The sequence below is a fragment of the Dromiciops gliroides genome, chromosome 1 (assembly GCF_019393635.1).
Source record: "Dromiciops gliroides isolate mDroGli1 chromosome 1, mDroGli1.pri, whole genome shotgun sequence".
In the NCBI taxonomy this organism is placed as follows: Eukaryota; Metazoa; Chordata; class Mammalia; order Microbiotheria; family Microbiotheriidae; genus Dromiciops; species Dromiciops gliroides.
In genome coordinates, this window is record NC_057861.1 from 547,713,342 (window position 1) to 547,731,443 (window position 18,102).

The window sequence follows — 18,102 nt, forward strand, 5'->3', positions numbered from 1 at the left end:
TTGCCCAGGGTCACACAGCTAGTAAGTGTCAAGTGTCTGAGGCCGGATTTGAACTCAGGTAGTCTCGAATCCAGGGCTGGTGCTCTATCCACTGCGCCATCTAGCTGCCCCCACTCTTTTTTTTTTTTTAGTGAGGCAATTGGGATTAAGTGACTTGCCCAGGGTCACACAGCTAGTAAGTGTTAAGTGTCTGAGGTCAGATTTGAACTCAGGTACTCCTGACTCCAGGACCAGTGCTCTATCCACTGTGCCACCTAGCTGCCCCTGCACCACCTAGCTGCCCCCTGTCACTCTTATTAGACGAACTCCTTGAGAGTAAGGGCTATCTTTCATCTTTCTTTATATTCCCAAAAGTTAGGACAGTTACTGGCATATGGACACTTAAATGTTTGTTAACTCACTGATTTCCTCTGGTACAAAAGGGACTTGTCATTAAAGCCAATAATAGTATTATCCAACCATAGTTTTGACCTCAAGTTCTTTTATTTTTCAGACATATTAGGAAGTGGAGTATAACCTCTATGAGGGCAAAGCTAATTTTGTTTTTGTCTTTCTATCTCTAGCATACAGATCTCCTTCCATACAGGGAGTGCTTAATAAAAGTCTATTCAATTGAATTTTTCCATACTGTTTCCTTTGGGGATTACAGGTACACCTAATTTATGCAGTTGGAGAACAGTTTAATCCCGAGAAATTTTTAAAAAGCTATCAAGGAAATAAGTACTGACTCTGATGGCCGCTTCTTCTAACAGAAAAACTATGAAGGATTTTGCTTTGGAAGAGTGATGATACACTTCTGCAAGATGCTTGGCTGGGTTTAGCCTTGCTGAGTTATGGCTTGCTGTCCACATCCACAGTTCTGGAACAGAGCCAAGCTTGTCAGCGTTAAAACAATGGAATTAAGTTTACGTCCTCAGCCTTATATTAGCCCTAGTGGTCAGCCAATCCCAGACTTCTACCTCAGCATCTTCTAACAACTTTAGTTCAGATGAATTGGGGCATCAGCATATGTTACCATAATCATAATATCACCACCAATCATTTGTATAAAAATCATGGAGTGTCTTATAGACTATCCAGTTCTAATTGTTGTAATTGTTTTTTGTCTGTCATTCTCAAAAAGGACCATGACTTTTGGGTGATGTCATGACTTGCACTGAATTGTATTTAAATGAAGGAGGGCTGTACACAGTCACCAACCTCACCCTCTCTTTCCGAGACATCTGGGTCCAGTGGCAAGATATACATCAGGACAACTGGAGATGACCTGGATGTTTAAGACAAATGGGTTTAGGTGACTTGCCCAGCTAGTAAGTGTCTGAGGTCAGTCTGAACTCAGGTCCTCCCAACTTCAGGGCCACTGTGCCACCCAGCTGCCCAGACTTTCCTCCAGTTACTTTATGAATATGTCTTGTTTTCCTAGAAACTAGACTGCAACCAGTCTGGAGGGCACTGTCTGCCTTTTATACATCTCGTGTCTCAAATATTTGTTGAAAGAAAAGGAGTTACTGCAATTCAAGGAATGACAGTGTAGAAAACTCTGGAAATGCTTCACTTTTTTCTGCCCTTCCCTCCTTCTATTGCCCTTCTCACAGGTTTGTTTTTAATTGTCCTTCCCATATCCCTCGGCCAGTTATTCTGGCCTTTGGTATGTCAGGCAATGTCAGATCTGCTTCAAGAAACACTGGCAAGATACCAGTCTCTGCTGTGCATCCCTTCAACCTCTCCAGTGTTCAACCCCTCCCTCCACTCTGTTTCCTTTATGATTTTTAATTTCCCCCACAGAGAATGCAGGTGTTAGTCACATGAAATGTGACTCTATGAAAATTTGGAAGCTGTTGACTTAAAAGCCAAGCCAAGCAGAAAATAAGAAAAAGGTCTTTGTCTATGACAAGAGAAATTTCCAATAGTCTTGAAGTCAAAACTTAGGATTTAGCCTTGTGTTTGAATTATCCTCAATTAAAAGCTCTAGCCTCCTGCTGCTGATGGCTGTCTATGCAATTATCCTGTCATAGTTAATTCAATGAAACCTATTAACCCACATCAGACAATGTATTTATCTACAATAGATGTTATCTACCCCTTCAGACAAGACACCTGTCATGCTTCAAATCTGCTGTCTCTTTGTTGGGGCTCAATACTGTCAATTCTAAAGTGTTTCATATGTATTACAGAATCCTCATTGAGAGTGTTTTTAACTCCCTCATCCCCCATAGCTAGAGAAGGCATGAAAAATACAGAATTAGAAAATCCAGAGCCTGAAAAGGGCGATAACTAAAGGTATATCTTGTCTTCTTTCTGTGTTTTTAGAATTGTGCTAAATTGGACTTCAAAAATTAATTGCTACTTATATATTAATGGCTATTGTGCCCATTTTGGCAATAAGCATTTAATATTAATTAACATCATATATACCAGTAAAGAATTGACTGCGTGTGTTCCTAACTCGTTCATAGTTTCAGGCCTTCAGGCCTATATATCTAAGAGCCTGCACCAAGTGACAGCATTCAGAGCCAAGTTAAGTGTCAAGTGTCTGAGGCCAGATTTGAACTCAGGCCCTCCTGAATCCAGGGCTGGTACTCTATCTACTGCGCCACCTAGCTGCCCTTTTTCACTAACTTCTAATACACTTTAATAAATACTTAAAACCTAAACTCTTGCTGAATTGATCACTAAATCTTAGCTAGTTTCTCCCCCACACTGGGGTCAGGTCAGGTGACCACACATTAGATTTTAAATATCACAGATAGAATTTTAGGCTTCACACTCCTATCCTCCAAAAAGCGCATTGGGGTGGTGCTCGTTGCTTGTGGTGGAGCACACTGATGCAAAAGAACAGGAAAATGGAATTCTGTTAGAATTGAGGGCTGGGAAGCTGTTACCAAGAAGGATGAGTCAGCAGTTCTTCACAGCTGCCTAATGAGGTTTTGTGATCTTAGTGAGGCTGATGAAAAAGGTAGAGAGATGTTAATTAACTGAGAGCCATGTTGACCCAGCTATTTTACTCTGAGAGCTGTAATGCTTTCCTGAGGAAGAATAAGTAGATGACAGGAGGTCTAGACAATGGATGATGTGGTGAAGGGTCTTTGGCTCAGAGTAAGAAATTTCTGGGCCAAGCTGGAAATATGATTGTTGTAGCAGTGGTTGAAGAGATCCTGGACCAAGTGGAGGAGTTCCTTAACCAAACTGAATAGTTTCAAATAGGGATTTGAGGGAGGTGGAACCTAGGAGCAACCAAGTTATATGGAAGAACAAATTTGGTCCTTGATATTTACTGGCGCAGTGAGTTGTAGATTGCGTTGGTCCAAGGGAAAGGGATCAACTCTTTGGTTAGCTCAAGGTGTTTTCCCATTTAGTAGGGTATGAGGCTTAAACCCAGGGTGGTAGTATAAATGGAGAGTATAGGTCCCTAGGGGGAAGTCCTTTATATTGGTTTTCTAACAACTCTGAGTTTATTCCCCTTGTGGAGGTATAGTACCCAGGGTACTTTAAATCTGGAATGTGTTATAGGTCATTCAGAATGAGAGGGGTCTAACATACTTTCTATGTGCTGGGCATGATGTGAGCTTAATGTGGGACATAATCAGTTTGTCCTCAAGAAGCATACAGTTTAGATGATCATATAAGACATCCTCACCAAAAAGTTTATAAAATATACAAGCAATCAATACAAGCTGTCACCAATCAGTATGTGATATATGCCAAATGTAGAAAATTTGTTACGAGTTAGTTCAGAGGTAGGAAGGAGAACACTGGAGGCTGGGAAGTCAGGGAAGGCTTTGTGGAGAATGTGGGATTTTAGCTGGGACTTGAAGGATTTATATGATTTGCAGAGGTAGAAAGGAAGAGAAGGACAACCAGGCAAGGGGAATATGATGGACATAGATTTGGAGGTGGGCATGTAGATACTTTATTTTGGGAATAATTTGACTGGAGCGGAGAATTCAGTGTTGCAAATGTGAGTTGGAGCCAAATGATACCCAGATAAAAGTTAAATGGTAAGGGTTTGGGAAATAACCACTTAACCTTTGTGGACCTAATTTTCCTCATATATAACATGAAGAGGTTGAACTTTTATTAGCCAGAGTGTCAGACTTGGAATCAGAAAGAGCTTAGTTCTAATCCTGCCTCAGACACTTACTAGCTATGTGACCCATGGCAAGTCTCTAAGCTCTTTGTGCTCATCAATTACCTCATCTGTGAAATGAAGAGGTTGGATTTATTGACCTCTAAATTTGAATCCAGTTCTTTTTTTTTTTTTTTTTAGTGAGGCAATGGGGGTTAAGTGACTTGCCCAGGGTCACACAGCTAGTAAGTGTCAAGTGTCTGAGGTCGGATCTGAACTCAGGTACTCCTGACTCCAGGGCCGGTGTCTATCCACTGCACCACCTAGCTGCCCCTCCAGTTCTAATCTATGATCCCTTAAAGTTCAAAATTCCATGAAATAGGCCTTATGAAGAAAGACATTAAAGAATGGTATTTTGAAAAAGAGAATGCTGTAGGATAGAGAGAATTTTTAACATCCCTTATCCTCAGTTTACTTGTTTAAGGCAAGCCAATTACTCTTAGGGATTGGATATTGTGACTGTGTTAAGAGAAGGGAGAGGAGTTTGGTTGGTGGATCTACAACCATTTTCTACCTTTCCTCCCATGTTTCAGTATTCTATATTGGGAATCCAAACCAATGGCTCGGTGTGACTTCAAAATACCATACTCAGAAAACCACCCAGCCTGCTTTCTCTTACTGATAGGAATAGCTTTAGGGCCCAGGCCTTAACATCCTGGAAAGTTTCCTGTGGCTTTGAAGCTTTTTATGAAATCAGGATTTCTGTTACTCGATTGCTTGGATGGATCAACTTTCATAGTTATTTAAAACTGGAGGAAGTGCTTTGGACTAGTGGGAAGATGTGATAACTGCTCCTTGGCTTTCATTAAAGTTAAATGGCAGCATTGAGTTAAAGACATACAAAATACCTGCCATAGCAGAGAAAGGGAGACCCCCCCCCAAAGTTTGGCAAATGTCCAAGGGGGTGCATTGTTAGCAGGGTTGGTATTGTAAGAAGATGCAGTTTACACAACCCTGACACGACCAGTGTGAAGGTTTGCACAAAATTCTTTGCAGACTTTCCCCATTTTAGACCTTAAGTGGCAACATCAGCAGTAAAAGGCGGGGAATTCTCTGAGCATTTAGCAGAGACAATAACTTTGCCTGCTGGGTTTAGATTGCTTCTGTACCTTTTCTCCGTCCACTCATTTATATGAATGAGTGGGAGAAACTCAGAAGCAAAAACTGGAATTATTTTGTGGGTATTCAGGAAAATGACCGCTACTGGATTATGGCCTGGCCTGTAGAGATAAATTTAAAAAAAGTAGTGGTTAGTTACTGTAAGCTAGGATGAGGTCTGACATAGACTCCTAGCCCTATACTAGAAGGGGGTGTGGGAAAAAAGGCTAAGCTTAGAGATATTAGCTAGCTCTTAGTTCTAAAGGACTTGGCATAGGGGACTGAGGATCAAAGACTTCCGCAGATCAGTGACTGGCAGCTGTCTAGTAGAAGAGCCCCCAACACTGCTCAGGGTGTGCAGCATCTAAGCACCTTGGGTGAGCAGAATCTCACAGCACTTTAGAGAAAATTCAATGTGAATAGCACAAAGACATCTGCAACTAGTAGAGGTGTGAGTGGCTTCTTCTTCCATGGGCTCTGGCTGTATACTTTCTGTAAGTGGGTGTCTCTTGTGTTCTCTATGAATCTTTACTCACCCTGCTGGGTTTGAAAGTGCACCTCAGGCTTATAAAGGAGATGTTGTTGCTTTTTGTGCTATTTCACTAAATATCTTTGTTGTGAGCGAATTGCATCCTCTGGCTTGCTACTATATTGAAAGTCTAACACATTGGGAGAGCTTTAGAAGGCTAATTCATGAAGTACCTGCAAACTGGAGTGGTAATCACCTCAGAAACCCAGCTTGTGAGCCCAAGTGAGTTAACCCAATAGGGACTCTCTACTGTCGAAGAGTATCCAAGGCCTCCATATTGGATATACTAGTACTTGAGGAATCTATTGAGAAAAATCAGTATTTATTTTCTTTTGTTTTCAGGGTGTAATTAGACAGTTTTCAAATACGTTTCTTTTACAAATCTGACTAGTTGCTTAAGAGAAATTTTTATGGCTGAATGCCTAAGCATTGTTGTATATTATGTCTGTTTTGAGTATGGATGATGACATGAGCACTATGGGTGTGGCATTTCTAGAATATGAGACTAGATATGCAGCTAGAGAGACATAATGGACCCTCAGGTAAGGAACACTGTATGACTTAAGAGACAAGGACATTAGGAGCATTTTGGAGGTGTATAGGTACTTTGGAAAGATGCAAAGTTGGGGCAGCTAGATGGCGCAGTGGTTAAAGCGCTGGCCCTGGATTCAGGAGTACCTGAGTTCAAATCCGGCCTCAGACACTTGACACTTACTAGCTGTGTGACCCTGGGCAAGTCACTTAACCCCCATTGCCCCGCAAAAAAATAAAAAAAAAAAGAAAAAAAGAAAGATGCAAAGTCCTTACCGAGTGATAGATTAAGAAGAAGAGAAACTCCTGTTGGTCTTCAGGAAGTTACTTGAAGTGATGGAGCTTCCTAAAATTCTTGGCATGATGGGAGTTTGAAAAAGTAATTGCAAATGGGTTATTAGGCCTCTGACAGAGGTTGAAAAAATATTGAATAGACTTCAGTCTTTGTTAGTCAATGACGAAGTATCTGGAAATATATCATCAGAACTGACATAGAAGAAAAGGCCAATTGAAGGGTCAAGACCAGTTCTAGGCCTCCACACTTCCCATTGCATGGTGCTAGGTCCTGAACTTGGATCTCTCTTTTTTTTTTTTTTTTGGCAGGGTAATGGGGGTTAAGTGACTTGTCTGGGGTCACACAGCTAGTAAGTGTCAAGTGTCTGAGACTGGATTTGAACTCAGGTCCTCCTGACTCCAGGGCCAGTGCTCTATCCACTGCACCACCTAGCTGCCCCCTCTTTTATACTTTTTTTATGTTATTCTTGGTACCTGTGTTTCCATTTCCAATGTCTATTCAGTTTTGGTCTTTTCATCAGGAATGCTTAGAAATCTTCTATTCCATTTAAAAGTCCATTTCCCTCCTCACAGGATTATACTGTAGTTTTGCCAGATGTTAAACTTTTTTTGCTTGTTTTCGGTTTGTTCATTTTTTAGTTTAAAAAATCCTGCTTGATTAATATAGAAATGTTTTGCATGACTACACACGTATAACACATACAATTGCTTGCCTTCTCAAAGGGGGGGTGGGGAGGGAGGAAGAGAAATAATTTGGAACACAAAGTTTTAAAAATGAATTAAAAATAGTTTTTTTCATGTAATTGAGGGAAATAAAATGCTAAATAAGGAAAATTTTAATAAAATCATACTTATTGCACTTTATCTTTATTTTTCTATATGTTGATATAAAATTTCAGAATTTCCCCCCCCCTTTGATAACTTTTTGAATTGCATCCCCCAAATCCTGGTTTGTGGTCACTCTGTTTAACATAGTGATTTATTGTTTCAGTGATTTATCTTTTGACCCACTCATTCAGGATGTCATTATTTAGCCTGCATTTAGGTCTGTAGTCTTTTGCTTGTGTTCATTGTGTAAGGTAGTTACAGTTCCCTTGTCTGGAGAATGTCGGCTTTTGAGAAAAAGTAGTTTCTGAGTAAGATCTGCCTTAACAGTTCACTGGTTTGAGAGCCCAAATTTGCACAGAATTCTAAGAGAAATAGTTGCTGAAGCAGTTATTAAAACTCAGGTTTCTGAGACAGTGGTTGCTCATTTTGAATGTGAAAAGCTTTAGTATGTGGGAGCAAATGGAGTACATGACATGCTTCAGTGATTTTGATATGAAGAAATGAAGAATGGGAGAACTTTTAGGCTAATAACTGGGAAAATCTAGATACCAGAACTGTTCTTTGGTCATGGAATCAATGTCATTTATCTGATCATAGACAGAAAATGAGAATTCGGGTACTATCCATAGACTAACATGGGGTCATTCACAGAGATGATTCAGTTTGAAGCCAAAATGGTCAGAAGGGAAAGGAAAGATTTCAGAACAGTATCAGCTAAGCTTAAATCTAGATACTACAGATACTACTGAGGAACTGGTCCAGAAGAACAGAGGAACATCTGGGAAATAGAGAATCCAAGAGGTCATTCAGGGAATAAGTTGGTTTATGTCTAAGAAGGTGTTAGTTAAGCAGGGTGTGCATTGGCTCAGCTTAGCAATGGAAGCTATCTTCTTTAAAGTTCAAACACTTTATATTTTCCTAATAAGTTTAAGCTGTGAAGGGGTCATCCCCAGTTTAGTTATAACTTGTGAATTGATCATTCAGGGCATGAGCCATTCAAGATCACATGCCTTTTATAAGGAGTAAATATGATTGTCTTTACACTTTATTGTCTCTGTTACCTGCACATTGCATCCTGTAACTTTATCAGGTAGGCTGGGAGGAACTCAGCTCATCAGGGTTTCTGGAACAACTCCCTCTACTAGGCAACTAGGTGGTACAATGGATAGAGAAGTCAGGAAGGCTTGAGTTCAAATGTGGCCCCAGATACCTACTTGCTGCATGACCCTGCATGAGTCTCTTTAACCTGTTTCCTTTAGTTTCCTCAACCATAAATAGGGATAATAATAGCATTGTCTTTCTAGGGCTGTTGAGAGGATCAAATGAGATAATAAAGTGTCTAATATGGTTCCTGGAACATAGTAAATGCTATATATGAGCTTTGTTATTATTACGTAAAGTAGACTATGATGGGAATAAAGGAGAAGACCACATAAAGTGTTCTAGGAAGATTTCAGGAGGGAGAGAGAGATCACTTTCAGTCAGAGGGATCAGAGATGACTTTATGAAGGATGTTGTATTTGAGTTGGAACTTATATGAAAAGAACAATTTCAAGAGACTGAGCTGAAGAGAGAGTACATTTCAGAAGTCACGGATAGACTGTGAATAGGAGTTTTGGGTGAAATTAGGAAACACATCGACAGGAATGTAGCCATGATTGTGAAGGAGAGGAGAGAGAAATGATGTTGGAGAGGGATTTACTTCAGGATTTACTAGGAAGCATCTAGGCTGTACAATGGATCTGTGAACTTAGAAATAAAAAGGCCTAAATATGCATTCTCTCTTGGAATGAGGATAGGCAAGGGCTGCAGTTGGTTGGGTCTCATGATGCCAGACAAACCCAGTTTAAGAGAGAGTGGAAGGGGGCGGCTAGGTAGCACTGTGTGACCCTGGGCAAGTCACTTAGCCCTCATTGTCTCTCCCCCCCCCCCCCCCGCCAAAAAAAAAATCAAGGACAAGTATTCTTTATCATGAGACTCTCATTTCCATTGTCTTGTGGCATAGTTCCTAGCCTCTTTTTTCTAGCTCTAAGGGGAGAGTAGAGGCTAGATTTTAAATAGGTTTCTTGGCCAAGTTCCCATAACTGGCTGTGCCATGAGCCCAATTCCATTTCTGTTCTTTTGGCCTTTTCCATATTGTCAGCGGTGTATTGCTGTCCCTCCTTCCTGGTTTTGAGATGAAGTGTCTCCCACCTAGTCCTTGCCAATGCAGGACATGTCAGACTGTTCCCTCACTTAATTTATTTAGCAAGCTCTTTCTAGTCAAAGGTCATCTTTAGCCCACCTCTTGTCCAAATGATCACAATTTAAAAAAATAGTGAGGCATCATTGCAGTCTATTCTGTTTCATTTCTTTTTTTTGTTTGTTTTTTTTTTGCAGGGCAATGGGGGTTAAATGACTTGCCTAGGGTCACACAGCTAGTAAGTGTTAAGTGTCTGAGGCCACATTTGAACTCAGGTACTCCTGAATCCAGGGCTGGTGCTTTATCCACTGCTCCACCTAGCTGCCCCCTATTCTGTTTCATTTCTAAGTAGTTGTGGGGCATTGTTTGGTATGAGGTGATTTTTTTTAATTGCTTAGGTAACAGGGTTGAATATACTACAAAGAATCATAGACCTGAAGCTGGAAGGGACCTGAAAGGACATCTAGTCCAAGTCTTTCATTTTGCAGATGAGAAAACACCCCCCCCCCCCAAATTGTGATTTTTTTTTCATGAATTTCATAGGGTTGAGGATCAAGGTGTTGGCTGTTTATATGACATCCCAAAGTGATAAATACAGACCACCATCCAGATGTTTCATCTACTTGAGGGTAAACATTCAGTTATTTCCTGATACCTATAAATTCCAAAATAGGTCTCAATGGCATGCTTTTAAAACAGATAATACTCAGAAAAGCTTAAAAACTAGTAAAAAAAAGAAAACAAGGAAGCCTATCATCCAGGGGAACTGATGGAAAAATGTCAACCAGCAAGCCAAAAAGATAAATCAGGCTAAAAAAAGGAACATTTTTCACGTGTCCACATGAATTTCTAGGGTTAATTTAGCCATAATTTTCAGGACAAAGTTGACACATTCATAATGAAAGCAAGAACTTCTTGGTTGTTGACAATTAGGGTAGGTTTTTTATTTTTTTTTGGTTTTTTTTTTGCGGGGCAATGGGGGTTAAGTGACTTGCCCAGGGTCACACAGCTAGTAAGTGTCAAGTGTCTGAGGCCAGATTTGAACTCAGGTACTCCTGAATCCAGGGCCGGTGCTTTATCCACTGCACCACCTAGCCGCCCCCGACAATTAGGGTAGTTTTAATGACTTATCAGGTGTTAATAACAGCTCAAGAGTTATTTCTCTTTTCTCAACCTTCTGAGATTGCTAGCAGTGCTTTTCTTTTCTGGAGTTTGTTGCTGGTGTCAGGCACCTTGCCTGTTGCTTGTCAGGAAACATGCTTCTATATCTGTGGCATCCAGGGAAAGAAACTTTAATTATAGCTATCTCATAGGAACTCTCGGGTAAAGTCGGCATATGTTGATGAGGGGAAAAATAATTGGAGGTGATAATGATGTCACCTATCTGGGAGATGATTGTCAGGGGGCATCCCTAATGGAGAGCTACATCTTTCTGGCAGCATGAAGTCTCTCTTCTTGTCCAAACTGACAAATAAAAGTATTGTAAGACAAGGAGGGAATAGAGGTCATCTAATCCAACTTTATCTTTGTGTAGATGAGAATAATGAGGCCCAGAGAGGTGAAATGATTTACCCAGCTACCCAGCTATCCTAGGGTAATGGTGGAATAAGCTTAATTACTGCCTCCATGCCAATAGCTCACAGATTTGCATAGCCAGCCCCAAGCTTTCTTTTGAAAGTGGGGCCAGCATTACCAATGGCCTCTTAGACATTTAAAATCCCATATCCCGGGGCAGCTAGGTGGCGCAGTGGATAAAGCACCGGCCTTGGATTCAGGAGTACCTGAGTCCAAATCCGGCCTCAGACACTTAACACTTACTAGCTGTGTGACCCTGGGCAAGTCACTTAACCCCCACTGCCCCGCAAAAAACCCCCCAAAACAATAAAATCGCATATCCCACAGGTGTCTCAAACACAGGCATCTTGTTTCTCATCTCCCAATCCCAAACTTCCCTATTTCAGTGAAGGGTACCATCATACCAGTTCCCCCAGCTTTGTAAACTTGACTTTTCTTTGACTCTGCAGTGTTTTTCATTCACTATATCTAATCAGTTGCCAAATATTTCCCATTGCAGCTTCTATAAGAGCTCTTCTATCTGTCCCCTTGTCAGTAATGATACAGCTGCCACCTTATTTTAGAACATTATTACCTCTTTCCTGGATTATTGTAATGGCTTCCTAATTGTTTTCCTGGATTAATATCTTCCTTACTCCGTCTCCACACAGATGATTTTCCTAAAGTATAGATCTGATTGCTTTAGTCCTTTACTAAATAAATTCCAGGAGTTCCCTATTTATTGTCTTTTGGGAAAAATATAAACTCCTTTGTTTAGCTTTTAGTCCCCTTCTCAACCTAGCCTTACCTAATATTAATGCCCCATTATGTAAGACTTCCTTTCATACACTTTATGGTAGAGCCAAAGTGGCCATGTCTCTGTGTCTCCATTTGCATTTCTATGTATTTTCAGTAGCCTAGAATGTGTCTTCTTCTTATCTCCCCCTCAGAGATTCCTTTATTTCCTTTAAGACTCTATTCAAGTACCACTTAAAAACAAAACATTTACTTGAACCATATAAATAATGTGCAACAAATAGGAAATCCATGTTATAAAAATGTTCTTTAACCCCTCAAAAATCAATTTTAAATTCTTTTTCCCCTGCCACCCCCTCCTTAACTCAAACTCTAGTACCAGTGAGAAAATAGGAAGAAATTCTGAAGTGAGGGAGGAGGGTGGCATTCTCCAGGCCCAAGCTAGGATATAGACTTTCAGAATTGCCTCACTTTGTATACATATTAGTTTCTTATTTATTTATTTTTTTATTTGTGGGGCAATGAGGGTTAAGTGGCTTGCCCAAGGTCACACAGCCAGTAAGTGTCAAGTGTCTGAGGCCGGATTTGAACTCAGGTCCTCCTGAATCCAGGGCCAGTGCTTTATCCACTGTGCCACCTAGCTGCCCCCTACATATTAGTTTCTAAAGATTAGTTCAGAAGATGGCAGAGAAAAGGTAGTGGCTCAGCTGAACTCTCACTAAAAATCCCTCCAAACAACTTTAAATAATGCCTCAAAAATTCTAGTGGCAGAACCCACAAAAATGATGGGGTGAAACAATTTTCTAGCTCAAAACAACTTAAAAGATCAGAAGGAAAGATCTGTCACACCAGAGTGAGAATGGAATGTAGTCCAGCACAGGCTGCACTCCAGAAAATCAGCAGCAGGGTCTGGGGACAACTGAATCAGGGCAGCAGCAACAGCAGCTTCTTCTAGAGCTCTCAGCCCACAGACACTAAGAGGGATCAGATAGCTGGTCAGAAGGATATTACAGAGGTCCTTTTTCTGGTACTGGAAGCAAGACTCTGTTGCATTGCCCATACTTGCATCTGGTTCCCACTCTTGGCTCATAGTCTCAGGGAAAGGAGGCGCACTAGCACACCAGAGCTTGTGGCCACAGAAGAGTGGAGAACCTGGTCAGTTCCAGGGTGGAAAGGAGTGCTTGTGGTTCTCACAGACCAGAGCACAGGCCAGGAGAGTAGTAAACACACGTCTCCTTAGATCATGCCACCTTAGAAGAACTGAAAACTTACAGACTTCCAGAGCTAGCTCTGAAAACAACTGCACAAAAAACCCTGAAGCATGGGACAGTGTCCTCTCCATCCCAGGAGCAGAGTACAACTTTAACATAAAGTTAAAAATCTAGAAATATGCTGGAAAAATGAGCCAAAAAAAAATCGTGACCATAGAAAGTTACTATGGTGACAGGGAAGTTCAAAACGCCAACTCAGAAGAAGACAACAAAGTCAAAACTACCATATCCAGAACCTCAAAGAAAAATAGGAATTGATCTTAGGCACAAAAATAACTTATGGAAGAACTCAAAATGGATTTTTAAAATAAAATAAGAGAGATGCAGGAAAAATGGGGAAAAGAAATGGGAGTTATACAAGAAAAACATGAAAAAGGAATCAATACCTTGGTGAAGGAAGCACAAAAATATATTGAAGGAAAAAAATCTTAAAAAACAGGCAAAATGGTAAAACAGGCACAAAAATCAAATGAAGAGAAAAATGTCTTAAAAAGCAGAATTGGTCAAGTGGGCAAAGATATAAAAAGTTCACTGAAGAGATGAATTCCTTAAAAAGCAGAATGGGCCAAATGGAAAAAGGTATAATAGCTCAATGAAGAAAATCATCCCTCAAAAATTAGAATTGGGCAAGTGGAAGCTAATGACTACATGAGGTGCCAAGAATCAATAACACAGAATTAACAAAAGGAAGAAAATGTGAAATATCTTAGTGAAAAAACAACTGACCTGGAAAATAGATACAGGAGAGTTGATTTGAAAATTATTGAACTACCTGAAAGTCACGAACAGAAAAGAACCTATACATCATCTTTCAATTATCAAGGAAAACGACTCTGATATTCTAGAACCAGAGGGCAAAATAGAAATTAGAAGAATTCACTGATCACTTCTTGAAAGAGATCCCCAAACAAAAACTCCCAGGAATATTATAGCCAAATTCCAGAACAACCACATCAAGGAGAGAATATCGTAAGAGCCAGAAAAAAAAAAAACAATTCAAATATCGTAGAGCCATAGTCAGGATAACGCAAGATTTATCAGCTTTTATGTTAAAGGACCAGAGGGCTTACAATATGATATTCCAGGGGGCAAAGGAGCTAGGATTACAACCAAGAATCACCTACCCAGAAAACTGTATAATACTTCAGGGGAAAAATTGGATAGTCAGTGAAACAGAGGACTTTCAGGCATTCTTGATGAAAAGACCAGAGCTGAATAGAAAATTTGACTTTCAGATATAAGACTCAAGAGAAGCATAAAAAAATAAACAGGAAAAAAATCATAAGAGATTCAATAAGATTGAACTATTTATATTCCTACATGGGAAGATGCTTGTAACTCCTAAGAACATTCTCATTTTTAGAGCAGTTAGAAGGAGTAAATATTGACAGAATTCACAGGTATGAGTTGAATACAGTGAGATGATATCTAAAAAAAATAAAATAACCTATGAGAAAGAGGAATGCACTGGAAGAAAGGGAAAGGGAGAGGTAGAATGGGGGTAAATTATCCAACATAAAGGAGACATGAAAGAGCTTTTCCAGTAGATGGAATGATGGGGTAATGGAGGGGAGCATGTGAACCTTACTTTCATCAGAACTGGCTCAAAGAGGGAATAACATACACATTTAGTTGGGTATAGAAATCTACTTTACCCTACAGGAAAGTAGGAGGGGAAAGAGGATATGAAAAAGGGGGTAGTGCTGATAGGATGGAGAATGGTTTCAAGGATGTGGTATTCAGAAGCCAAACATTTTTGAGGATGTTCACTGTGAGAGTAAGAAATGGGGGAAAATAGATTGGAGGGAAATACACAGAAAATAAAACTGTGAAAAAACTTATATAGTCAGTTTCTCTGATAAATGCCTCATTTATCAAATCTATAGACAACTGAATCAAATTTATAAAAATAAAAACAAGAGCCTGGGGGCAGCTAGATGGCACAGTGGTTAAAGCACTGGCCCTGGATTCAGGCGTACCTGAGTTCAAATCCGGCCTCAGACACTTGACACTTACTAGCTTGTGTGACCCCGGGCAAGTCACTTAACCCCCATTGCCTGCAAAAAACAAAAAACAAAAAAACACCCAAAAAAACCAAGAGCCATTCCTCAGTTGATAGATGATCAAAGGATATGAACAGTGAGTTTTCAGATGAAGTGATCCAAGCTATCTATAGTTACATGAAAATATGTTCTAAATCACTATTTATTAGAGAAATGAACATTAAAATAATTCTATGGCATCACCCTACACATCATATTAACTAATATGATAGTTATATGGGAAGATTGAGACATTAATGCATTGTTGGTGGAGTTGTGAACAGATACAACTATTCTGGAGAACAATTTGGAAAGGGCTATGAAACTATGCTTTGACACTTGGCCCAGCAATGCCACTACTACATCTGTATCCCAAAGAGATTTTTAAAAAGTAACTATTTGTACAAAAAAATGGTTCTTAAAATTTTAATTTAACATTTTGTTTTTACCCAATTACATGTAAAAACAATTTTTAACATCAATTTTTAAAACTCTGTGTTTCAAATTCTCTTCTTTCCTCTCTCCCCACCCTGCTTTGAGAAGGCAATTCAATATAAGTTATACATGTTTAGTCATATAAAACATTTCTTTATTAGTAAGATTGTGAAAGAAAACATTAAAAAAACTCAAGGAAAATAAAGTAAAAATGTTTCAATCTGTGTTCAGGCACAATCATTTCTTTCTCTGGGGATGGATAGCATTTTTCATCATAAGTCCTTCAGAGTTGTCTTGGATCATTGTATTGCTGAGAATAGCTAAGTCATTCATGGCTGATCATCTTACAATATTGCTGTTATTTTGTACACAGTACGTTTCACTTTGTATCAGCTCATACAAGTCTTTCCAGGTTTTTCTGAGACCATCCTGCTCATCATTTCTTTTTTTTAATTTCTTTTTTTTTTTTGCAGGGCAATAAGGGTTAAGTGACTTGGCCAGGGTCACACAGCTAGTAAGTGTCAAGTGTCTGAGGCCAGATTTGAACTCAGGTCCTCCTGAATCCAGGGCCAGTGCTTTATCCACTGTACTGCCTAGCTGCTCCCATTTAAAAAAATTAATTTTAATTAATTAATTTTATTTTTGGTAGGGCAATGAGGGTTAAGTGACTTGCCCAAGGTCACATACATAATTTCTTATAGAACAATAGTATTCCATCATACTCACATATTGCAATTTGATCAGTCATTCTCCAATTGATGGGCATCCCCTCAATTTCTAGTTCTTTAACACCAGAAAAGAGATGCCATAAATATTTTTGTACATATAGGTTCTTTTCATTTTTGTTTTTTATTTCTTTTTTGATACAGATCTAGTAGTGGTATTACTAGGTTAAAGTGTATGCATTTTTTTAGCTCTTTGGCTGTAGTTTCGAATTGCTCTTCAGAATGGTTGAATCAGTTTACAACTCTATCAACAGTGCTTTAATGTCTCATTTTCCCCACATCCCCTATAATATTTGTCATTTTCCTCTGCTCTCCTATTATCCAATTCAATAGATATGAGGTAGTACCCCATAATTGTTTTGATTTGCATCTTTCCAATCAATAGTATATTTTAAAATATGACTATAGATGGCTTTGATTACTTCATCTATAATGTTCATATCTTTTGATTATTTATCAATTGGTGGATGGTTCTTGTTTTAATACATTTGACTCAGATCTCTATTTGTTTGAGAAATGAAGCCTTTATCAGACAAACTTGCTTCAAAATTTTTTCATAGTTATTATTGCTAACTGTATTTTCCTCCATCATATTTCCTCCCCATGTTGTTTATTCTATTCTCTTTCTCTTTTCACCCTGTCCCTCCTCAAGTGTTTTGCTTCTGACTACCCTCTCCCCATATCTGTCCTCCCTCCTATCCCCCTCCCTCTCCCCTAATCCCCCTCCTCTCCTATTTTCCTGCAGGGTAAGATAGATTTCTATACCCAATTGAATGTGTACATTATTCCCTCTTTGAGCCAATTCTGATGAGGGTAGGGTTCACTCACTCCCCAGAACCTCCCTCATCTTCCCTTCCACTGAATAAACTTTTTCTTGCTTCTTTTATGTGAGATAATTTACCCCATTGCTCCTCTCCCTTTTCTCTTCTCCCAGTGCATTCCTCTTTCTCATTGGTTATTTTTTGTTTTTTTTGTTTTTTTAGTGAGGCAATTGGGGTTAAGTGACTTGCCCAGGGTCACACAGCTAGTAAGTGTTAAGTGTCTGAGGCTGAATTTGAACTCAGGTACTCCTGACTCCAGGGCTGGTGCTCTATCCACTGCGCCATCTAGCTGCCCCGGTTATTTTTTTAAAGATATTATCCCTTCATATTCAACTCACACCTGTGCCCTCTGTCAATGTATACTCCTAATTGTTCTAACTATGAGAAAGTTCTTAGGAATTATGAGTATCATCTTCCCATGTAGGAATGTAAACAGTTTGACCTTTTAAAATCCCTTATGATTTCCTCTTCCTCTTTATCTTTTTATGTTTCTCTTGAGACTTGTATTTGAAAATCAAATTTTCTATTCAGTTCAGGTCTTTCCATCAAGAATGCCTGAAAATCCTCTGCTTCATTGAATGCCCATTTCCCCCTGAAATATTATACTCAGTTTTGCTGGATAGGTGATTCTTGGTTGCAATCCCAGTTCCTTTGCCCTCTGGAATATCATATTCCATGTCCCCTGGTACTTTAATGTAAAAGCTGCTAAATCTTGTGTTATCCTGACTGTGGCTCCACAGTACTTGAATTGTTTCTTTCTGTCTGCTTACAATATTTTCTCCTTGACCTGGGTGCTCTGGAATTTGGCTATAATAGTCCTGGGAATTTTCATTTTGGGATCTCTTTCAAGAGGTGATCCATGAATTCTTTTTTTTTTTTTTTTTTTTTGCAGGGCAATGAGGGTTAAGTG

General features: G+C 39.5%; 1 protein-coding gene across 1 annotated transcript in view; it reads right to left on the bottom strand.

Moving 5' to 3' along the window:
• Positions 1-18,102, bottom strand: part of LOC122751534 (E3 ubiquitin-protein ligase Siah2-like) — a gene marked incomplete at its 5' end in the record, with an annotated part of 63,194 nt that overhangs the window by 19,526 nt on the left and 25,566 nt on the right. The window contains 1 exon segment of the mRNA XM_043998613.1: positions 12,748-13,050. Within this exon segment, the coding sequence (XP_043854548.1) occupies positions 12,748-13,050 (303 nt within the window).